At 39.2% G+C, this 24,804-nt stretch overlaps 4 protein-coding genes across 4 annotated transcripts; 2 read left to right on the top strand and 2 right to left on the bottom strand.

Moving 5' to 3' along the window:
- Positions 1-11,555: 11,555 nt before the first annotated feature.
- On the top strand, positions 11,556-14,261 carry Aspvir_010179 (uncharacterized protein; the record flags this gene model as incomplete). Its single annotated transcript, XM_043273312.1, has 1 exon — positions 11,556-14,261. One exon carries the CDS (start codon positions 11,556-11,558, stop codon positions 14,259-14,261), a length of 2,706 nt encoding a protein of 901 aa, XP_043129247.1.
- Positions 14,262-15,936: 1,675 nt separating this feature from the next.
- Positions 15,937-16,965, top strand: Aspvir_010178 (NADP-dependent oxidoreductase; the record flags this gene model as incomplete). The annotated part of the gene is made up of 1 exon (XM_043273311.1): positions 15,937-16,965. The coding sequence occupies one exon, from the start codon at positions 15,937-15,939 to the stop codon at positions 16,963-16,965; it is 1,029 nt and encodes a 342-aa protein (XP_043129246.1).
- Positions 16,966-17,304: 339 nt separating this feature from the next.
- Aspvir_010177 (uncharacterized protein) lies at positions 17,305-18,370 on the bottom strand (the record flags this gene model as incomplete). Its single annotated transcript, XM_043273310.1, has 2 exons — positions 17,305-17,450; positions 17,506-18,370. The coding sequence occupies 2 exons, from the start codon at positions 18,368-18,370 to the stop codon at positions 17,305-17,307; spliced, it is 1,011 nt and encodes a 336-aa protein (XP_043129245.1).
- A 3,470-nt stretch (positions 18,371-21,840) lies between these two features.
- On the bottom strand, positions 21,841-23,361 carry Aspvir_010176 (alpha-L-arabinofuranosidase B; the record flags this gene model as incomplete). Its single annotated transcript, XM_043273309.1, has 1 exon — positions 21,841-23,361. One exon carries the CDS (start codon positions 23,359-23,361, stop codon positions 21,841-21,843), a length of 1,521 nt encoding a protein of 506 aa, XP_043129244.1.
- Between the last annotated feature and the right edge of the window lie 1,443 nt (positions 23,362-24,804).

Genomic DNA, 24,804 nt, shown 5'->3' with positions numbered 1-24,804 from the left:
TCTTTTCTTTATAAAGTATATTTACCTTCTATAGCTCCTTAGTTATTATACTCCTATTCCTAATTTAAAGATGCTTATTCCTAATCATTATAGTACTATTAAGTAGGTAATAGAGAAGTACTATTTCCTATTAATAAAGTAAGATAGATTCTATATTATCCTCCTAGATATAGTATATAATATTAAATAATCTTATAATAAGAGTAGTAAACTATTAATTAAGCTAATTATTAATCTATCTTAGTAATTAGCTATTATTCTCTATTAGTAAGGTATTACTATAGGTCTTAATTATAAGTAATATATAGACTCTAGTATACTTTTTAAGTATATTATATCTCCTAAGTATAATTTAAATAATATAACTTAGATATTATTCTAAGATACTTATATTAACTACCTATAGTATAGAAAAAGTTTAAACTATAAATTCTACTTAGGTTATAGTAAGTAATAGAATTCTAGGGATAATATATAAGTTCTTATTTTAAATTTTTTACTAATAGTTACTTATTTATATAGGATGATTCTATAAGCTAGTAGTCTACTAAAGATTTAAAATAATAGTTTTATCTTATAAGATATACCTCTAAGTAAAATTATTAATATATCTACTAAATAATAATTAAATACTTTATATTAGACCTCTTCTAAGCTTACTACTAAATCTAGTCTAAATTATTATAGTTATTATTCTTCTTCTTCTATAAGTAAAGCTATTCTACCTACACCTAATACTAATCTAAAGTATTAGACTAGATTAAGTTAATTAAGTAGTTCTAAAGAGAATCCTATTTCTATATTAAGTATTTATTATTACTATACTACTATAGAGAAAGCTTAAGCTAAGATAAAGTACTTTAATATTCTAATCTTTCTAATACTAGGTAGTAATTCTCTAACCTTAGGTATTACTCTAACTTTAAGTACTATAGATCTCTTTATTTCTAGTATAGATCTTATTATAAAAGCTATTATTATTAATTCTTACTTAAATCTATCTTAGCCTAACTCTATTATTTCTAGTCTTAGTAATCTAAAAGGTAAATATTATCTTACTTTAAGTAGAGTATCTCTAACTTTCTTTAAGAAATATTATTTTAACTATCCTCTTAATAGTGCTATTCTCTCTTAGCCTATATTAATATCTAACTTTAAAGATCTTATTATACTTTAAGTAGTTTAGAAGGATCTTATCTATTTCTCTAAACTTATTAATAGAAAAATTTTAAAGCTTAAGAAAGCTCTTTACCCTAATAAGGTAGATAAAGATAATAAAGAACTTAATCTAAAGGATAAGGTATATTAGGATAAATAACTTTCTAATCTTACTAGTCTTTAAGATAGAGGTAGAGGCTAAGGTGGTTAAGTATTACTCTTATTAAAGAAGTTAATAAAGTTAAGAAAGCCTAGAAGGTCCTTCTAGTATTTTTTTAAGGTTATCTATAGTATTTCTCTTAGCTATTTCTTTTATATTTAGCTATTTTTAAGTAGTTTTACTTAAATAAAATAGGTTCTTTTCTCTTCTATCTAAATATTCTTATAATACTAAATAACTTATCCTTCTCTAATTACTCCTAATAAGTTAGAACTACTACTATAAATAATCTATTAAAGTCTATATCTCTTCTAATAGTATCCTATTAAATTTAATTATTCTTTAATAAATTATATAATATTCCCCTATTTAATTTATTATCTAAAGAAGTTAAGTTAATTTTACTCTAGTTATTTTCTAGAGTTAACTCCTTTAGATAGTATATAGGATAGCTAGTTCCTATTAATATATTATTAATATATTCTTAAATCTTTATTTATTAAGTATATTATTTTATTAAGATACCCTTCTTTACCTACTTTAAATATACTCCTAAATATTTAGTAGATTTCTAATCCTTTTAAATTATCTTTAAAAATTTATTATATAAGAATAAGGGTTCTTTAACCTCTTTAAGCACCTTATATACTTTAATTAGTATATAAAGTAATAATCCTACCTTCTATAGTTATTATATTAATATAGCTAATATCTATAGTTTCTTTAGCTTACTATTAAAATTAGCTTTTACTAATTATTAGCTATTAATTAGGTTCTCTATTATATATCTATTAGGTTCTAAAATAGTGTATATACTAAGTAGATATAATTATTTAATCTTATATAGACTAAATTATTTATATTAGAACTTCTAAGGGGATTTATTCTAAATAAGGACCTATTAATTTTTTATAAGGTAAGATTTCTTTATATTACTATCTTAAATTAAGTTCTATTTAATTATATATACTAATAGCTTCTTATTAGCTAGGGATCACACATGGTTAATATATTATAATTAAGTTTTAATATTATAGGTAGTTAGTTGATTAGTTTATAGATGACTAGGTAGTAATAGATATATACTATAGAGAAGGTAGAATAGTAATAGCTTTATCTAGGTATAGATATATACTTAAGTAGTAAAGATAGCTAGAGATAGATATTTATTCTATAGATATATTAGTTTACCTATAAAATACTTTATTAATATCTTATCTAGTAAGCTATTCATATTTTTATTCTTACTATTAGTTCTAGGATAGTTTAGAGTTATTATATAATATTTTACCTTAAGAATCTTAAGGTATGCTGCTATAACTTAGAATAGAAGATTAGAACTATTATCTAAGAGTAATTCCTTAAATACTCTATAATTAATAAAGATATCTTTATAGAGAAAATAGGCTAATATATCCTTTTTTATATTAGGTATAGCTTTTACTATAACCTAATTAGTTATATAATTAATAGCTATAATAATCTATTAATTACTATTTAGTATTATAGATAGATACCTAATAAGATTAATTCCCTAATATTTAAATAGATAAATACCCTTCTTTACTAAGTGCTATATAGCTTTATATTTAAGATTTAGTCTTAAAGGCTTTACTATTTAATAATTTAGATAGTTCTTAGTAATATCTTAGATATCTTTTTATATTATAGGCCACTAGGCATGGGTATAAATTACTCTAAGTAAGGCTAGATAGACTAGATAGCTAAACTAGTTATAAAGCTATAATATAAAGTTCTTTTAAAAAAAAATTTTAAGATATAGTGTTTTAATACCTTTATTAATATAATATAGTTAATTAGTAGGTTATTAGTTAATAAATTCTACTTTAAGTTAAAAGTTTAGTGCTAATATCTTAATCTTTATTTTAATATTATTAGATATATTTAGATCCTTATCCTTTAGGAATAAGATTATTAATAGATGCTATTCTAATTTATAGAGATATAATAGTATATAAAGGTATTCTTTACTAGTTATCTATTATAACTATATTATAGATAGACTAAAAGTAGGTATTTATACTTAATTTACTAGACCTTCTTTAATAAAGTCTAGTTAATAATTTATTATATTAGGGATAACTGCCTTAGTTCCCTTATAATACTTAATAATTAGATTATATATTTAAAACTCTTTAATCTAATATATAAGATATTTTAAATATATCTTTATATAGGTGAGATATTAAAGGCTTTTATAATCTATTATAATTATAATAGACTAATTATTATTAATATAGTAGTCCTATTATTAGAGTACTACCTTAATTATAAAAAGTTCTTTCTTATATATAGGATAGTTCTTTTTAGTATTATTAAACTTTTACCTATTAAATACTATAGGATATCACTATCCCTTTTTATCCTATTATAATAGTACTATACTAAGAGCCTATTTAGATGTATTAGTCTTAATTTAATATAATAGTAATAGATTAATAATCTTAAGAATAGGTATATAAACTATTATATTCTTTAGTATTATAAATACTTACTAATATTAAGTATTCTAAACTATAAGTTAAAACTTCTTCTTATAAAGTAAAGCATCTAATTCCTTTAGGAGTTTATAAAAAGAAGCTATAATTCTTATAAACTTATATATAAATTAGTAATAGTATATAGCTAGTCCTAAGAATTATTAAACTTTATAAATATTTATTAGTTTTAGCTATATCTTTATAACCTCTATTTTTATAGGTATTAGTTAAACTAATCTATTACTAATAATATAACTATAAAACTATATTTCTCTCTTAGTAAATATATACTTAGAGAGTTTTATATATAACTAATATTTTTAGAGTTAGTTAAGTACTTATTAAATATACTTCTAATATTCCTCTTCTAAGTCTAAGAAGATTAAGATATTATTAAGGTAAACTACTATAAAGTTAAGGTCTTATATAATACTATTTATTATTATCTAGAATATTATAGAAGTATTATAAAGTCTAAATAGTATTACTAACTACTTAAACTTACTAAATAATATATTAAAAGCTATCTTTAGAATTAATAATTTACCTATTTATAACTACTAATAACTAGAGAGGAGATTAAGCTTTAAGAGATACTTAACTTAATCTATTTAATCTAGGAGTTCTTAGATTCTTAGTAATAGATAGATATTCTTTATAGTTATCTTATTAAATAAGTAGTAGTTAATATAAAATTACTACTTTCTATCTAGTTTTAGGATAATTATAATAGGAAAGCCTTAAGTACTAGCTAATAGATAAATAACTACTTTCTTTAAAAGCTCTTTACCTTATCTTTTTATCTTATTAAACTTCTTTAGTAACTATAGGTAAGAGTTAATGTTAATTAGTAGTAAATCTTCTATATTAATATAATATTCTAATAATTAAACTAGAGATATTCCTATAACTAACTCTTCTCTAAATATATCTTTATACTAGGCTAGAAGAGGACTTAATTATTATAAATTAGTTAATACTTCTTTACTTTTTTTCTATTCTTAAATAATATATAACTAAGCTTCCTATTAACCCTTCTAAAGAGTATATTAAAGCTATTTTATAGAGATAAGATTAAGAGATATTTCTTTATTAATCTTAATTTAAGTTTTTAGGTTAATAGGATAGATAGTTATATATTTTATTCTATATCCTTTAATAACTATCTATCCTATAACCTAATTAATATTAGGGTTAAAGTATTTTAGCTAGTCTTAACCTAAGATAATATTATACTCTATTATTTTAAGGACCTAGAGAGTAATAATATAGTACTAATTATCTAATTTAAGTAGAATTTAAACTTAATATAATATATATATAAATTTACTATTTAGTAGATAAACCCATAGTTATTTAGATATTTATTAAAATTAAAACTATAAAGAAGGTAATAAATTAGCTAGATATTTTAAAATAAATATATAACTAGAGCTATAGTCTAATAGTACTTAGAGATAGACTACTATCTAAGAAGCTTTAAGTATAGTAGGGAAATAGAGAATATTAGATCTAAGGATATTTAAATAAGCCTTAATACTATTATAATCTTCTTATTCTAAGTCTACTTCTATTATATTAAATAGTTCTTTTTATAGTAGCTAATTTTCCTTATTACTATCCTTATTAGAATTATTATAATCCTTTAGTAATTTAAGATTATTAAATACTTTATATTCCTTAACTTTAGAAATCTATAATAGTTAACTAACTAGTACTTCTATATCTAGTAATCTATTACTTTTCCTAACTACTTTTTATAATTTAATTATAGCTAATTTAGTATAATATAAGCTTAAATATTATAGCCTTTCTATCTATAATTAAAGTAAGCTTAATTAATTTAATACTATATCTTTTATTTATATATTCCCTTCTTAGGTTAATTAAGGGATGCAGTAATAGTATTTAAATTAATATCTATTAGATCTATTTAATAATTATTAATTTCTCTAAAGAATTAAAGCTAGATCTAAGTATATAGGGCTACTCCCTATTTATACTTAGTAAAATAATAAATTATATTATTAAAAATAGTTAGTTTATTATAATCTTCTACCTAGTAAGTATATAAAACTAGCTTTAAATTAATAATAAACTTCTAGATTAATATATTATTAGGAATTCTAGATTTAATATATTCTATAGCTTTAATTAGGGAAGTAGTATAAGATTATATAATTTAATTTTTTTAGATATACCTCTTATACTCTTCCTACCTTTTATTCTCTTCTTTAATTTCCCTAAAGTTATCTTAGATCTATTATTTAAAAGTATTAAGAGTAATTATAGTAGCTATTAGATTATATTTAGCCTTCTACTTATAAATATCTTATTATTCTTTAGCCTAGCCTATAAGATAATACTTAATTATTATAATCTTTTTAAGTTTAGTAGCTTTCTTCTAAGTAAGAGTTTACTTATTATAAAAGTATTTATTAATCTATTAGAGCTACTTTACTATAGTATCCTTACTATACTTACTATTATATATAGAGATTAGTTTAAGGTTAGAAACCTTCTAATATAGCTTAAGTATTTTAGGGATAATAGTAAGGAGAGGATTAGAATTAGAAGTAGTAGTTATAGCTTCTATAGCTCTATCTATATTAGTATAATCTAGATAGTTATACTAGTCTTAGAGAAGTTTAACTAGCTACTTATATAGCTAGATTAGTTTAGCCTAGGTATCTTTATTTATGCCCTAGATAGTAAGAGTAAACTACTATTAGAGTTAAAGATATTCTATCTTAAAGCTATTATTATAATTAGTAGCCTAGGTTTAAGGGGTCTCTATACTAGAAGATATAGATTTAATATTATCTATTTTATTAAGTAAAGAATAATATCTAATTAAGAGTAGAAGTTAGATTAATAATTATTAATATTAATTTAAACTTATTAAAATAACTTTAATAACTTCTAATTTATCTTTCTCTAAGGTTAAATTATTAATCCTATATCTATTATTATTTTAAAAGACTTTAATAGCCTATAATATCTATAACTTATAATATTACTATAGGGAAGAGTTAATAAGGATATCTTAATAATAAATTATTACCTTCTTAGATATCTTAATTAGTCTAAGGAGGTTAAAAACTATTAATCTAAGGTATTTTCTATTAAATTAGGGATAATTAATATAAGGGGTTTTATTAAAGTTAAATTATTAATAATATTCCTAAGGGTTAGTAGACTAAGGCTGCTATAGTTTAGATTAATCTTTTATAAGGGGTTTTAAACCTTCCTAGGAATTAAGTATTATATATTTACTTAATCTAGATATACTACTAGATGGGATATTTATAGTTATTAAGGATATAGAGTCTTTAAAGAGTATAAGGATAGGGGGTAGGCTAGTAGCTACCCTATATATATCTTCTTTACTTTAAGAGATTCTAGCTATCTTTTATATTTTAACCTAAGCTAAAAATGAATATAAGGTCTAACTAACTATATAAATAGTAATATTAGTCACTAGATATTATTGCACACCTGATATAGCTTCCTTGAAGCCATATGCCTGCTGTCGATATCACACTATTATTAAATGCTTTTGCTACACTATATTAGAGGTAATAAGGCTTTATACCTTCTATAAAGCTAGTAATCTCACCATCTCTTTTTATTCTATAGCCTAGCCATCCCTAGGTAAGTAGCTTTTCTAGTATAAATTAAATCCCATCCACCTCTTATAAAGCTTAGCAAAATATATACTAATTAAAGATTTTATCTTTTAGCTTTAATTCCTATTTACTAAGACTATATAGGACCTAAAGATAGTATAATTTCTTAGAGGAGTCTATCACAGGGCTATTATTAGATAGACTTTTAAATATACTAATTCTAAACAAAATGTCTAGCAGGAAGATATAAGGACTTAGGACTAATATAAGATTAAAGATAATTTTTAAAATTAGAAATATATCCCTAGTTAAAATAGATAAGTAAAGGACACAGAGATATATATAACTAAATAGGGTAAGGTAAGTATAAGGAATAGCTTAGTAAATAAAGATTACTTATAATTCTTTTTTACTAAGAAATAATTTTATAAATTCTAGTCTTAGGTAGATAAAAAGTTAAGGATATTCTCTATTTAGATTCTAAATTAATATTAACTTAAGATCCTAGAAGTAGAGTTTTAGTAGTACCCCTAAATAGTTACTAGTAATAGTAGCTAGCTAGTAGAAAAGGAGGAGTTATACCTAATACTAGCTATAAGGAAAAGTTATCTCTATTATAGATAGGATTACTTAGATAAACTTAGCTATATTCTTAATAAATATAGTTACTTTTATATATTTTTTAAGAGAAAGCTTCTTCTTAGTTATAACTATTATAAGCACCTATAGAATATTAGTTATATATAATTACTAATACTAGTACTTAATCAGGAATTCAGGATCTCATATTATAGATCTTAACTTAAATATCTTTACTAAGGCTATATCTAACCTTAGCCTTATAGATTAGATACTACTACTTCTAGAATATATTAAGTAAGCTTTTAGTTTTTAGCCCTAGGGTGTAATACCTATCCTTTCTCTATTACTAGTTATATTACTAGGAAAAGAGGGCCTTAAGAAAGCAGACTATCTCCTTAGTATTAGAGAGATATAATAGATATTTTACTAGATTATATTTTATACCTTTATAGAATCTAGAATAATTAGTAACCTAATTACTAAGGTAGGGATACTATAGTAATGCCCTACCTATCCTAGAAATCTTATATCTTATCTAACCTCTCTTAAGTTTTTAAGCTATAGTATTTCTATTAGAGCTAAGAGATATCAAGAGCCTTAGCCTCCTAGAGGTAGTATTCTAGTGAAAGCTACTCCTCTTTATCTTTTAGTACCAGTTCATCTTCAGACTCATTATTATGTTTATTATTAGACTTAGGCTTAGATTCACTGCTATCAACATCACTGAGTGCAGTGGAGGAATCAGAGTTAGAGGTGCTATTTAAGAAGATCTTAAGCAGGCATGAGCTAGTATCACACTCACTGTTAGAGAGAACATAACATAGAGGAGAAGGCATGGCAGCGGAACACAGTGTGTAATTAAAGAGGGGGTAGAAGGGGCAAAGATGAGTTAAAGCATGAGGGAATCATTTAGTTAATGCTAGTTTTATTTTACTAGGAGTAAGTCACCCATTAGAAACACAGGCCTGGGGCTGGAGGAGTTGCTGGGGAGCAAGGGAGGACTGTTAGTTAGGAGCCATGGTGGTTAATACTTATAGAAACTTAGGGAAGCAGAATAATCAATAGAGGAGCTAAAAATAGCTCCCCTCTACCAGGAGGGTGATTAAGGGTGAGTAAGGATGGGTTGCTGCAGCAGCTGCAGCATGAATAGACATTAATTAGTCAATAGGTCCAGGCACCAGGCACAACCAACATGAAGCATGGGTGGTAGTAAACAGGCTGGCTGTGGGCTTTAGCACACGTGACGCCAAGACCGGCCACAGTAAGCAAGCAGCTTAAAATGGCGTCAAAAGCAGCTGTTTCTGGCCTCATATCTTTAAATTCAACATAATATAATATAATATAGGTGGAACTGGCTTGCAGAGACATACAGCTACTAATTATTTTATTTAAAGTAATTTTAGCTATAAGGTCATTACTAGCAAAGTAATTTTATATAGATATCTATATCTTAGATGCCTGTCTAACTTTTTAGCTACATGGCCTGTATGTAACCTTTTTATAGTAAGAAGGGGTAGAGTTGCATAACCAAACTGCAAAAATCAAACCCAAACCTCACCAAACCTAGAGTGGTTTGGGTTCAGTGCCTAGCCTAGGGAACTACACCAGTTTTAATTTCTCTTGGCACTGAATCAAATCTGTTAGGGGAAACTATTAGTTATAGTTTTTGCAGGTTTAACCTAATGGTTTAACTAACCCACACTGTTTTACCTAGAAATCATTGAATTCTAGATATTAGTAATTAATATTAATATCACTAGATAGCCCCTAATTCAGGCTATCTAAATATATAAATATTAATCTATAATACCTAGTGGTTGCTGAGATATAAGGGAATAATTATCTCTGTCATAGGTTAGTATAGAAGTGGTGCGGAGATATATATATAAGGGCACTAAGGTCTAATAGCTACTATACCTTTTAAATAATTTTTAACCACTACCCATTCAACCCTATAGATATTGAATTGATATTTCTAATATAGATTAGAATGGTCATAAATACCATATATTTCATATAAAATTAATGATTTTATATAAGTATGGTTGATAGGCCCTATAGAATAGGGGCCCTTGGGGGAATGGTAAGGGTTAAAATAGTTAAAATTTATGGTTTAACCAACCTAAAACCAAACTAAATCTAACCATGGTTAGTTATGATCAGCCTAGCTAGGCCTAGCAGTGGGTTTTTGCAGTGAAACCATAACCAAATCACACTGGGTTTGATTTGGTTGTAATTTCTAAAATTTGAACCCGAAACCGCAGCAGTTCAGTGCCAACTAAGGTTGAACTCACCTGAACTCGCACCAAATGCAACTCTAAGAAGGGGGCCCTGCTAAAGGTCATATATATAAAATTATAGTATATTCTTAATAATTAGCTAGTTAGTCTAGTTAGTTATTACTTTTTAGTAGTACTAATAAGCTTGCTAGATTGAATCTAGCACTAGTTAATTTCTTTTTATTAAATAGCTTCTTATTTAAAATTTTTATTATATTTTAGGGAGGGGGCAGCTATGTTGCTAGATGCACTAGATTACTAGTAAATTACTAGTAAAAGGGGGGTTAAAATAACAAACTTTTTCATGTTAAGAAAATCTCCCGAAAAACACTGACATTTTGACATTTTGACATTTTGAATACCACCCCTACTCTCAGCTGCAATCCGAATTAATCAGGCTGCATTAGACGCCGCTCGAGCCTTGACGCCAGTCCCGAGCAGTATTAGCCCGCAGGCCCCAAAAATACTCAGTAGAAATAAAAACAGTTGTCAGTCGTAATATTATGAATGATATCTGACTGCCGATCCCCACGAAATCCGGAAAAGTTAGGTGAAAGCAACAGATAAATCAAATGACTCAAATAAGGAAGAATAGGGTGATTCCATTTCAACGCCGTGGACATTCTTGACGATCTCTAATTAAAAGGAATAGGAGACTGGTAAATCCGTCCCCTAACTACTCTGAGTACTTCACTCTGACGTGAGAACTAACTGAATAATACATGACACATAAACTCTGACTTGTTGACAGACCAACCAGCAGCGACAGATCATCGGTATGGAGGGCAAGGGACCCAGGTTGAATACGAGGGCGAGGCTGAGCGGGACCACACGGGCCCCCTCTTAGACCAGATGCTCTATAATAATGGATTATATCAGCAGAATAATTCGGGCAGCTAGTAGGCGATTTCGTTAGGCGCCGCGGACTGTGAAAGGGGCGTCCAGATTCCCGTCAGAGCACTGTATGTATTGCGCTGATTGGGTGTTAAGATGATTCTGAGAATATCATTTACCGACTTGGAAACTGACCACCAAACTAAGCATTCGTTAGCTAGCTGTGAAACACGAGTGGATTATTAATTTCCCCAATTGCGCGCGAGGCGAGACAGCCTTGTGTGATGGTCAGCTCTCTTCAGGCGAGGCTGAATGTTATATAGCCGGGGATGCTCGCCACTAAAAAGTACTCAGGAGGAAGATAATAACGCTCCATAACAGGGCTGGAAAAGGCGGAAACATGGAAAAGACAATGGCGGCATCTTCGCAGACTCCCATCACCAACGGGCAACAGCAATCCCACCATGACGATAGCCATTTCCATCTCCCCTTCGTCGGAACCAACAGGGCAAAGGACCATCTCACCACACAGTACAATGGCAAATGGTCGGTGCGAGAGAGATTCCGGCGACCGGCCATAACCGCAGACCAGCTTGATAGTCGCATGCGAGAGCTGGAAGATGGCCGCGGCGTGTACAGAAAGCGACGGTATCGGAATCCTGATGGCGATAACTCGCACGAGAAGTATCCCGACCTCGACACGTACTACAGCACCAATAAGGAAATCCCTCGCCGGCTCGCTGTGCAGGCGACCCCGGAAGCGCATAATGATACTCGGCCTCGGCATTGGGGTCTGCGCAAGATCAAGGGTCACTCGCCGCTTATCATTCGGTTGGCGGACTTTTGCTTGAATCCGCTTGGGTATGAGTATGATGACGAAGGGGAAGATTATGACGATGACGAAGATGATGCGATCCCCCATGAGAAACAGAAGGAGAAGAAGAGTTTGGGCCTGGTGATGAAAGACCTTTGTCGACGGACCCTGCATGCCCTGGCGTCGACGGTCTGCACGATTCTTCTGGCGTGGATCATCCAGTTGATGCTCTCTATCCAGATTGTCACCGCGCCATGGACGGATGACGGGTCGACCGAGCCGTACGCGGAATACGAGAACGTGCAGTGGTACTGGCCTAAACATGCAGTCAACCCGCTCGATCAGGCGCCGAACAACGACAAGCCGCAGTCGCAGGTCGCCAGACTGGCGATCCCTCGCCGCCTGGTGGTCAAAGACGCGGCCACAGGCCAGTGGGTGGCCAAGAAGACCAACGGCCTCCGTGATCCGAAGACCGGCCTGCTCCCCCCGTACATTTTCCTCAGTTTCTCGCGGGCGAATTTCCTCGGCAAATCAGACGAGGCCCTGCGGCCTTTTTTCGATCGGGTCGCCGAGAGCCTGCTAGCTCATGAGAATGAGCACAGGCAGGATGAAGTGCCCGTGCAGGCGTTCTGGGTGGACGTGTATTGTGTCTCGCACGCAAGCGACGAGGAGAGGACCAGGGATGTCCACACAATCTGTGATGCAGTTCGCTGTGCAAAGCGCGTGTATGTGGTCCTGCCCAATGACGATCCGGAGCACAAGAGAATGTGGGGTGCGCGCATTTGGACTTTGCCGGAGGTTTTACTCGCTGCGGACAAAATTCGATATTGTTTCTCGTCCCCACCAGCAGCGGGCGAAGGATACGATGGCCAGGTGACCTCAAGACCGCACGAGCTCACATTGACCGATATGCTCGAGAGCTTCTGGCCCGGATCCAGCCCCGAGTCGTGGAAGGACGACGACGATGACGAGAAAGACCGCAGGCTGGAGCAGCAACATGAAGAGGCGATCGGCCACCTCATCAACCATTATAGCAACTCCACCAAACTGAGCGAGTTGCAGCTGTTTACCTGTGCAGTCCAGGCCCTGGCGGAACGAGCCGAAGGGAAGTCGACCGAGGGCTACACAACGACCGACCTGGCCTACGCCGCCATGGGACTGTTGGCCTATCGAATCATCCCCAATGCCTCGGACAACGCCTTTCAAGCCATCGCTCGGCTCTCGCTGGTTAACGATAGCAACCGCTTGCTAGAGCGCCTTGCCTGCCTGTGGCCGCACCCAGCAACGAAGAACGATCAGGAACAGGACCTCATTGTGGCCGGCAGCGAGGAGCTTCTGCGCAATATCGCGGATCGCGATCAATACTCCGTCCATCTCTGGGACATCCAACCGATGTGCGATGTGGTGGGTATCGGTGATGACCCATTCACGCCCACCGTTATTCTGGACCGCTGTCGAGCGATCCCCATCCGGTGGAAGGATTTCCCAAAAATCAAATATGTCAAGGACCTCAATGGTTTCCGTGCCACCGTATCGCAGAAGATCGTGTACTGCGGCGCTTGGTTCCTAGCAACCGGATTCGGCCTCTTCGCATCCGCAATTGCGCTCCTCTTCTCGGTCATGCCCTACTACAACGGCTACAATAACAGTGACAATCCCGCACCGCGGCGGCAGAACGAAGTCGAGCCGGCCATGTATCTCCTCGGCGTAGCTTTGTTCATGGGCTGTGGATGGGTTATCTCGTGGTTTAGTCCGTGGGCGGTGCGACAGCTCTGCAACGGCGGGTACACGGGGGTCTCCTGCCATTTGATCGGGTTTGAAGGAACTATGCCACTGGGAGAGATCGAGAGGGCCATCTGTGGCTTCGACAATAACCGCTTCTCCTACGCTGCCTCGTCGACCATCTTCTCCAAAAACCTACGCCATGCCAAGGTACGAGCCGGCAGAGTCCCGGGCGAGGGAGGTTGGGCGGCAGAAGCCGAGCGCCTCGGAGTGCCTCCGGGCCACCGCCTGTTCACCATCGTGGATACAGGGAACTGGACCGTGTCGGTGATTGCTGCTGAACGACCACCTGTGGTGGCCTTGATCTGTGGCCGCGAGGGCGGTATGCTCCGGGCCCTCCTGTGCAGCTGGCGCTTCGAGAACAACTGTCTGTACCGCGAGTGTGTGGTGCGCATGCGGAGCTCGCTGGAGCACCTGGCCACACCGAATGACTGGCTGAAGGTCAGCTTGGCTTGCCAGGGCGATGTGGCTCGCACACGAGTGAATCAAAAGCCTGCGCCCTCTCCTCAGATTGCTGTTTAGGCGTCAGGATAGTCGCTAATGTCGTACCTTCCTACTATGTCGATTTATAATATCATAATGCTTGTATGGCTATATAGTCTCAGCGTCGCTGAGTTTTAAACACAAACACAGACGGAGAAGAAGGCGTAACATGTACATTTCCGTCCATGTTGATTACGCGTGACTACAGTGGGGTGCAACAACCAGCTTACCTTAGCTTACGGTCTACTATAAGCTAAACCTAATTAAGGAGTAGTTTGATGCCATTATAACTCATATTTTGTATATGAACCATCTCAATATCTTTATTCTATAACTCTTAAGTAGTAATATAATAGAGTTGCATTCGGGCGAGTTCAACCTCTATTGGATCTTGGGACCGAACTGAACGGCTATCTTGGCACTGTTTTGCTTAGTAATCACTAATTTTAAGGATCTCTCGAGAATTTTGATATCACTAGATAGCCTAGTATCTAGTCTATCTAAGAATGAAATCCTATTTCGAAACATCTAGTGGTTGTTGAGATATAAGGGTATCATTTTCTCTGTGAGGGTTTGGTATGGAAGAAGTGGTTGATTATAAATATGTGCGTCAACCTTTGATAACTACCTTACTTTGGGAATGATTTTTAACCACCACCCATTCAACCCTATAGATATTGAAGTGATATTTAGATATACATTAAAATAACTATAATTACTATATATTTCATATCAAAATTATAATTTTCTATAAGCATGTTTGCTAGGCCCTAGGCATAGGCCTAAGGTAGGAGAAATTGAAATCTAAAAACCATTGGAATTTTGGTTATTACCAGGCCCTACTGCCTGCCTAGAGAGGGGGCATACAGTTCAGAAAGGATCACTGAAACTAGCGCCTTCTTTTTCCTTCCCTCTTCGGTCAAAGGGTAGAACAAGTCGCGCCTCTCTTCAATGAGGTCAATCAATGCCGGGGACGGTTTCCCACTATCCCAGAGGTCGCTATTATCTGTATCCCACAGGTTAGACCATCCGGCAGCATGGTCTTCGGTTTCTCTGGTTTGGTTAGGCTGAGATCTGGGCTAAGTATGCTTTGCGAATTTCGGGGAATGACACTTGCACCACGCATCTGGCCAATCATGAAGGGAAATGCTTTACTTGTGAATCATGCAAGTTGTCTTGCGCCTTTGGTATCCCCTCACAGGTACTAGTACGCGAAGGATTCTCGGCGTTGAAGAGGTGTATTAGCTGAGACAGAAAGTTGTCAGCATCGGCAGTTTTGGCAGAAGTTCGGTAATCAACTAGTATTTGCACGCCGAGATAACCGTCTGAAAGGGTCCGATCTCCTCAATCTAGTGGCTATCTAGGTGATCTGTATACTACGGTATGGAGCGAACATGAAGCTATCCAAATCATCATCTCATAGATCGCCTCACCTCGATCCCAGATATCCGAATACCACCTAGACGGGTCATTCAGATAAAAAGATCCATGTAGATCAAGATGACTCATGACATTTGGAGCACCACGTCAGCTTCTTATTTTAGTTTCTCTCCCTTCCAATCACCGCCTATGAGAGCCGACCGCATTAGAAATCCCTTTATAGTCTCCAACACTATATTTAAAACCATCACCTCGGGGCTGCATTTGGAGAACCGTGCTTGCAAATCTGCACCCAAGTCGGACATACCAAAGAAGACATCGAAAATCTTTCGCAATGCAGGCAATTCGTGTGGGTTCAGCTCCTTCATCTACCGCTCCATATTCATCCTCAAATCCGGCACCGTCGTCAGCCTTGTACCTCGATCAAAATGTGCCTATTCCTAAGCTGTCAAAAAAAGACGAACTCCTTGTCCGTGTCAAGGCTACAACGGTGATTCGTGACATGTTGACGTGGCCCGAAACCTATCGTCAAGAGCATGCCATTCTCGGAAACGACCTGTCGGGTATTGTTGCGGAGGTTTGTTCGGAGGATTGCAAGTTCAGACCGGGAGATGAGATTTTCGGAATGTCAAACGTGAATCGCGCATCTGCATGGGCCGAGTACTGCATCGTGGAGGAGAATGAAGTTGCGCTGAAACCAAAAAGTCTATCCTGGGAGCAAGCCGCGGCTATTCCCCTTAGTGCACAGACAGCATACGAGGCCTTATTTGACCGTGCGAGTGTTCCTGTACCCTCCGTTGAGGATGCAGCGAGAAACAGATCTAGGACCTCCGGCGAAGGGCAGCACCGGCTTTTGATCACTGGTGCCGCTGGGGCTGTTGGAGTCTACCTTGTCCAGCTGGCTTCCCTTGCTGGACTCCACGTTGTGGCTGCCACGAGTTCGAATACTCGCAATGCAGAGTTCCTTCGAGAGCTCGGTGCTCACGAGACGGTTGAGTACGGCATGCTGGAGAGCCACCACGACAGCGCTTACGATATCATTATTGATACAGTCGGAGGTGGCGTGTTGGCCAAGTGCTGGAAATATGTGAAAGAAAACGGCACTCTTTTATCCGTGGATTCAGCGAGCTACAACTTTGCTGAGGATCATGAAAAGCGTGGTATACGTAGGGAGGGCGTCCGCGCTTTGTTCTTCATTGTCGAAGGAAGCAGCAAGGCTTTGCACTATTTGGCTGAACTTGCGGACTCGGGTTTTGTACGTCCTTTCGTTGCTGGGACGTATCCCCTTGCAAATGTACAAGAGGCGTACGACATTGCCAACGGAAGGCATCCTGGGCGTGGAAAGATCGTTCTTACCATCTGAACAGGCCGATGCCATACGACATTTGTCCACTGAAGACCAAACGCGAGACTCCCGATGTACCTATTCTGCCAGCTCTACTTGCTAAGGAATTAGAAATTATGCGCAAACAATGATGGGAATGACTACTAAAGCCTTCACAAGTGCAACCGCCTTGTAAACTAGGCTGGATTGGTGTATTTGTTGAATAAGCATCTAAGTGGTGCTTAACTGCAACTAGTTTTTCTTTGACTGAGATCTACCGGTCTGATAGGAAATGTAGTCATAAATATGACACGCAATAGGTGCTTGGAGGTCAGACAGCCAAGTAAATATAACTCTTTTCAGGGGCAGGCGTACTCCTTAACGCCGTCTCAATCTGTTATAGATGTCTTCAATCTCATTGCCCATCTGTTGTTCCACACGCTCATGTGCAAGTCCGTCCTTGATCAGGTCTCTTTTTGCTGAGTTCCCGCTAGTCCGCGCCAACTCTTCGGTAGCTAGTTCAACTGGACTTAGTTAGAAAGAACGTATCTGCAATCCACATTTAGAATTTAGTCTCACCATGACAATACACAGCCGCTGTCTTTCCGCTGGACATCGCGTGGGGAACATTGGTGCTGTTGTCACTGTTGGCATCGCCGATGCCCCACACTCCTTTAACAGTTGTTCGCAGACCCCGAGCCGTTGTGTTGATTTTGCTTCCCAAAAGCCCTACACCCAACTGGCTCGGCAGCTCGGAAGCCTGTGAGGTTGCGTAGTTTGTAATGAAAGCACCCCGCTCCTCGAAGGTTTCATCCGTGAAGTAGACTCGGAACTTGTCGAACTCTTTACGACTAGCCTGATCCTGGGTGACACTCCCGTTCTGGACGCGTGTGATGTTCTGGATCGGCTTGTCCATAGTTGTGACATTGTATGCCTTGAATACTGCTTCCCAGTTCGGATCCTTGCTGGCAATGCGCGTGAGTTGGTCTGTGTTGTTGGTACCGTTAGAATAGACTCGTATGTCCTTGTTGAGCGTTGGATGCAGTTCCCTGACGCTATCATAGGCATCTGATAGGTTTCCGAGGACGCCTATTGGCTGGTCACGGTGCTCGAAGCCATCACACCACGGGCACCAGAAAATACCCTTGCCAAAGGCGTCACGGAGCCCGGGGACATCGGGAAGGTCATCTTTCAGCCCGCTACCCAAGATAACCTTGCGCGCTGTAAACGTTGTGCCATTGGCTACTGTAGCACTGAAGCTGTTGTTGAGAGGCTGAATAGAAGTAACCTTCTGATCAACAAAGGTTGTCACGTTGTAAAAGGATATTTGCTGCCTTGCAGCGGCTCGGAAGTCGGCAGGCACAACATCTGATCGAGTGTGAACCAGGGTGTAGGCAAGGAGGATGTAGTTATAAAGGATACATGCGGTCGTTACCAATGACATCGTGCATATGCCTTGTGGGATTGTTTCGGTACTCTCCGGAGTCGAATAATATCACCTTTCTCAAGACACGCGACAATGCACTGGCTGCACTGAGGCCAGAAGGTCCACCGCCAACCACAATCACGTCATACAGAGTCTGATTGGCCTGCCCTAAGCAGACAGTCAAGAAAGTAAATAAGGAGAAAAGTGCCCTCGGACGGAAGACAAACATTGTCACAGGCCGTGCATCAACCAGACACTGGTGGCTCCAGATGATATCGAAGAAGGAGCGAAAGCAAGAAACGATGATAAAGGGAAGTCTGCAAAGACCGAGATATGAAACAGAAATGCCGTACATATATTTGAGGAGTATAGCGTTTTGACGTCATTGACTTATTTTCGAAACAACAGCGATGGAACAGTTTGCAATGGACGTTGCACAGCGAGGTTACATATCATAAAATACAATTCAAATCAATTGTAGCAGGAATAACTTGGCTGCAATAGTATAGTCTGTTTGTTACTTAGCATGCTAACATCGATGTCGCGGTAGAGACGGACGGCATTAGAACCAAATAAAAACGTGATGAACTGTATGAACCAGCTGTAGTTCGAGTGGAGATACTCAGCTTGACGGCCTCATGAGACCCATCTAGCACCACTTCGCAGAGCAGGCTTCTCGAAAAGTCCTTGAACAAACTACCGAAACCGCGGTACTTCTCTGTCTCTCCGACGGGGTCGTCACAACAAGGAACGGCGACTCGAAGTGGGGAGGAATGCATTGTGTCGTGCGAAGAAGGGATTCTCCCATGAAACCAGCAAAGTCAATAATAGGAAGAGTCGGCAATCGTGCACATCGGACACCTGAGTTGTATGTTGCTGGATTGACCATGAGTTGATCCACCCTTGTATGTGAACGGTTTAAGTTGCGTCCAAGTTTTGGCAGTATCTGGGAAATTGTTGGTCAATTAGAGATAATTGCAGAACTGCTGTGATTGTAAGGTACAGTTGGTCTCAAAGTAGCCAATAACATGGCATATGTCTCATCAAATATCAGTTACTCTAGCCGCGCTAATCTTGTGTTGATACGTGCTGTGAGCTATACGTGAGGCGGAGAGTTATCACCTCTTTTCCCACCAGCGTCCGTACTTCTTCTACCTGCCCGCAAGTCAGGATGGCTCCAGATTCCACTCTTGACGGTCAGTTGGAGGACACTCAAAAATAGGCACTACGCATCTATGCGTCTAAGACATATCCCAAGCCCACTCAGAGAGAATATGCTGCGTGGTTTCATCTCGTCATATCAACCGTGCCACGGTCTCGAAGATCTTTTCATCGAACTGTAAGCACTTTGATACCAGTTTTGCTAGTCGGAACAGACCCCTGTTAGCATCTCAGTGACCTCTACTAGATAAGGCCCTACATATCTAGCAGCAGCGACATGAGGACGCCGGCCTTCCATCACAGGCCTATTGATTCGGAACAAAGCCGTCGAATATTGAAAAAGAAAAATCGTGTCCCATTGGCCCTTGCCCGCTAGAGCCCAACAAACGCCACGTCAAAACCAGACATTGCAGTAGCATAACTACCTGAGTACTAGTGACCTGATATCTCCACTGCAAGCAGCATAAGCGCAGCATTACATTCTTTGAGGGATATCAAGCCAACACATGCATGATGGCCCAAGCGAGCACCCAGGCCTCGTCTACAGGCAAAGTTTCATGGGCACTATTAATAGAATATTAACATGACATAACTAGTAATCTGCGTCTTCATGGTGATTATGAGCAGTGTTCCATCTGATGGGATTAGGTTGCGGGTCAAGTTTGTAATCCAGGACCAAAGGCTGTCAAAGGCACCTTACTGGCCAGTTCTAAGGTTCAGGATCAGCTTGCCACGGAAGGTTTCCAAGTTCTGTGGGGATTGACGAATGGTTCGCATGTCGAAACAGCAGCCACGGATGCTTCGCCTAAGCTTATTTTATAATAGTACATTTTTTATTATATAATAGCTCGCATCCAGCATGATTTGTGTAACGCGCCGTAGCAGTACTAGCCTAAAATAAGAGCATATTTGTCGTAATTTTCACAGGACGTTCCATTGTCAAAGTAGGGTATTCTATTCCTAGGCAAACTAAGCTTTTCTATTGGAAAGTAGTTTGTTATTAATGCTCACTTTATTGTTTTCATCCTGCCTTCCCTCAATCTCAGAAACTAACCTTGGATATTGAAGGAGATGTCATACCGCAACTCCTCTGAGCTGGATGAGGCTTCTCTCATGACTACAGGTAAAAGGAAAGGACATCAACGCCATCGAAAGTTTAAGAAGTCCCGGCAAATTACTGTGGAGGAACCCCATCATCAAGTCTCTTTCGTAGATCCCCGGATAGTTCCTATCCGATGTCGAATGCTTCGGACAGAGCTCGTGAGGGGGGATTCAGAACACCTTTTCCAAGGTCGGGAATTGGACAATCTCTCGCCATACAAGGGGATAACCGCGAAACTTCTGGTATCTTGCCTTGAGACTATTGTTTCGTCATCAACCTCTGGAGACGTACCTTTGAGTTTCCCAGGTAGATCTTGAGTTTAACGAGGAGTTCCGGCTCGATATTAAGAGCATTGTGGCGGCCATTTGGCCATAGACAGAAGCTGATCAGCTTCACAACCCGAACAATCCTACCGGGACCTGCATGTCCGCGGAGGAGCTGAAGCAGATTGCGGGCCTGGCTCAACATCAAGGCTGCTACCTTCTCGTTGATGAGATGTACGTGCACCTCATGCATTTCGACTGTTTGCCAGGGTTCACCCCATCCTTCACGTTATCAGTGTCGGCTCCATGTCCAAGGCCTTTGATGTCCCGGGTATTTGTCTCAGCAGGGAGGATGGTAGGACCAGCGTGAACTGCAATGATTGAGGCAGTAACCACAGTGCACGCAGATAGAGAGAGGAAGCATCAGTGAGTGGTACATTATACATTATACCATGGAAGAGGAAACGGTGCTAATTCGGAGAGAGATGTTGGACACGACGCGCCAACTAGTGGGGGTGTCGCATTCAGCCCGCCCTCCACTGGCCACCTTGAAGCTTAAGGCATGATCCAGGGTGGGAGCACAATAAGTGTCGTTGAAGCTTGGCAGACTGTCCGTAATATTATCTGTTTAATTGTTGAAAATGTCTTCTACTTTACTGAACAGTTAGGTTGAACATCAGATTCTCAAACAGAACACTAGAGATGTTCAACATAGCACTCCCCTTTCCATGCAGCAACCCGTGCATGTTACAGGTAACGTTAGCATCCGGCAGTAGTAACATCGAGGCTTGGTAGAGAGAAAATGGCAGTGGAATTTGAAGTATATTTCAGTAATAAAGACTTGTTTACTAAGAATGTTTAGCGTCTACAACTAGTACTCCACAGGGGTCTGCACCACCCTATCCAACCATCAACTATACCCTTGTTCAATCCACACATTTCCTATTGATTGAACCGGGTTCTTAAGCAAAGCCAGTGCTAACCACGAAGCTCACATCGTTGTTGAAGGAGTAGGTGGCGTCAAACGTGTGAACACCGCCGTTGCTCGCGGCGTAGCCCACATTGTCGAAGTGGCGGAAATAGCGAGTGGGATAGCTCCAGGACCGAATCGAATTGCCCTGGCCGTTGAGGCCGGCTTGCGGACAGAACGTGGCGTCTTCGTTGAACTGCTTCGTGCCGTCGTTGGCGTTGACCTGGAGCACGAAACTAGAGTGCCGGATGAAGCTGCCGGGGGTGTCCTTGGACTCAAACGAGAAGCAGCCGCTATTGGCAAGGCCGGTGCGAACGGTCCAGCTGGCCTGCTGTTTGAGGGTGGTGGAGCTGGATGATGAGACGACCTGGGTGTTGACGGTAGCGCCGGTGTGTGCGAGGTAGCGATTTGTGTAGCCGGGTGTGGTGACCCGCAGCGAGATCGAGGAACCGACAGTGAGCGCCGGGCCACTGGTTAGCGACGCGACGGCGTATTTGGCTGCTACAATGTTGGCCTGCACCGAGTTCTCGGTGGCATCGGACGGATAGCCAGAGGTCATCACGCCCTCGTAGAATGTGCCTTGGGCGCCGACGCTGTTGTCGCCGCCGATGCCAAGAACTATGGCACCCTCTTTGCTCATTGGATTGTAGCCAGACACGCTTGGGCGCGCACCACTGTAGAACGTCGATAGCGAGCCGGACGCAGCGTTGCCGCCGCGGATTGCCCACTTGTTTGCGCCCCCCTTGACAGCCGCAGTGAGGAACCGGTAGGAGATCGACGGGTCGCCAGCGTTGTTTTTAGGGCTGGAGCCAGAGAACAGGCCGTTCTCGAGATCGGCCATAATCCACGGGCCGCTGCCGGCGCCAGTGCCCCAGATAGTGTTGGTACCAAAGTAGATGGCCTCCATGTGGCCACTGCCTGTATCGGTACCGCTGGTCTCCGCGTTGCCATAGTCGAAGCAGCAGCCATCGTTGTAGTGAGTTCCGTCAAGGACTGCGTACATGCCCTCCGCTGCGTCGCCTGTAGCTATGCCGCTGGCGGCGTTGTTGCGGTAGCCGGTGCCGGGCGAGATGAAGACACCGTACGCCTTCTGACCGTTCAGCGTGACCGGTGCGCCAGTCGCGCTAGCCAGGTTGTCGTAGCCATGGGCTTCCGGGCCTTTCCAGTAACCCCCCAGAGCCTGGGAGAGGTGATTACCGCGGCCGGACTGGTCATAGATGATTGTGATGAGGCAGGTAGTGCTGGCACAGAAGGAGTCTTGCGCGGCGGCATTCGCGACACCACCAGCAGAAAGAGGCGCAATGTCAGCGGTGGCATTATCAGAGCCGCGCTTTACCTGGTAGAGTGCGCCACTGTAGGCGCTGTACAGGGCGCGAGTGGTGCTGTGGGCGGCGACACAGGGCGTGCCACCAGAGGAGTAGATGTCACAGGGCCCAGCAGCGACAAGGGAGCCTGTGGCAACAAGGCCAATGGCAAGCACGCTGGCACGTTCAACGCTTAGTTGGGGGAACATGTTTGGTCACTTCTGGTGGGGAACAGTGGGATAAGCACGCCTGTGTGTGTCTTGAAATCAGCAATGGGATGCTGAACGGCCGCTGAAGTAGAACAGGTATGTTGCAGGGTTGTAAGCGATCAAGTCCCTCTTTATATATTCATCCGATTCATCACGCTGACCATTTTTCTAGATTAGGAGTCACATGCAGTTGTAAAGTGGCGTGAAATTCCCTCCAATAATTATAGCCAAACTATACATTGTTTACATGATAGTATAACCTAGTGAATTTTAGTCTTCAGAAACTCGGTTAATACTGGAAGCAGATTTAACATCAAATTAAGCGACAGTATTTCTGAACTATGATAATTCAAGTTGATCATTAAGTCAATAGGCGATCTAACTAGTACGGCAGGAGAAGTACACAAATTAGTGGTGCTATACAACAGGCCTATCTTCTCAGTAAAGGTCAATAAGACCTTGAAGATAGAAAAATTACCAATCTATGATATAATACTCGATCTGAAGACTCAGGTCAATGTATATAAACCAGTGCAGTCGTCTTGCCCAAGATCTTGCACAGACTTCAGCCTGAGGAAGAATTGTGATAAGATGGAGCTTTACGCTAAATCCGGTGGACTTACACTGGAAAGGTTTTGCCGAAACTTTTCGATTTGTCTTGCCAGGAATATTATTGAAGAAAAAGACAGACCGGAGCTTCAAGCGGAGCCGAGACGGCTTGGAATTATTATTTTTGGTGTCTTCATGCCTCTCGTGTTCGTGGGGGGAAATCTGCCGGCACTCCTCCGTAGCCCTAGTTGCGGGGAATTGAAACGAAGACATTTTGACCCGTTATGATTGAGCAGGACGGAATGTTTTGTTCCACCTCTGATGCTCGCCAGAAGCAGTCTAATGCGTGTCACGAGGCCCTGTTCATGCAGTACTGGGGCATTTCGACAAGTTTGTCGGCCCCTCTTGAATATACCCCGCATAAGGGTAGGTGGCATTAGTAGGCATAATTCCGTATATGCGTCTAGGGCTAACCATGCCGCTTGTGCCACCGGAATTTTCCCATTTTTTCTCGCCAGGGGACAATTAGCCGAAGCAACTAAAGTAGTTGAATATCACAGACCAGGGGCGAACCTCATCCACGTGCTTGGGGATGCGGGGCCCCGGACAAGAGGTGAGATTCTCCACTGGCAAACCCAGCCACCAAATTGCGATCGGCCCAGGGCATTTCTTCAGCAGTTCAACTACCCAGAGTGCCACCAATTAGAGATTCAAATTTGAGTCAGCAGGAAAAGCCTATCCTGTGAGCTAACCACTCTATTAAACTGCCTTTTGTATCGATTCGGGATCGGTCAATTCCACGTACAGAACCACGTCCATGGCCACCCACATTGCCGTGACGACGATTGAGGGAATTCTTGCGGATACGCTTGGATTAGCTCCGAGATGTAGTAT

Source organism: Aspergillus viridinutans, assembly GCF_018404265.1.
Source record: "Aspergillus viridinutans IFM 47045 DNA, scaffold_9, whole genome shotgun sequence".
NCBI lineage: Eukaryota > Fungi > Ascomycota > Eurotiomycetes > Eurotiales > Aspergillaceae > Aspergillus > Aspergillus viridinutans.
This window is presented reverse-complemented; position numbering and strand designations above follow the sequence as displayed.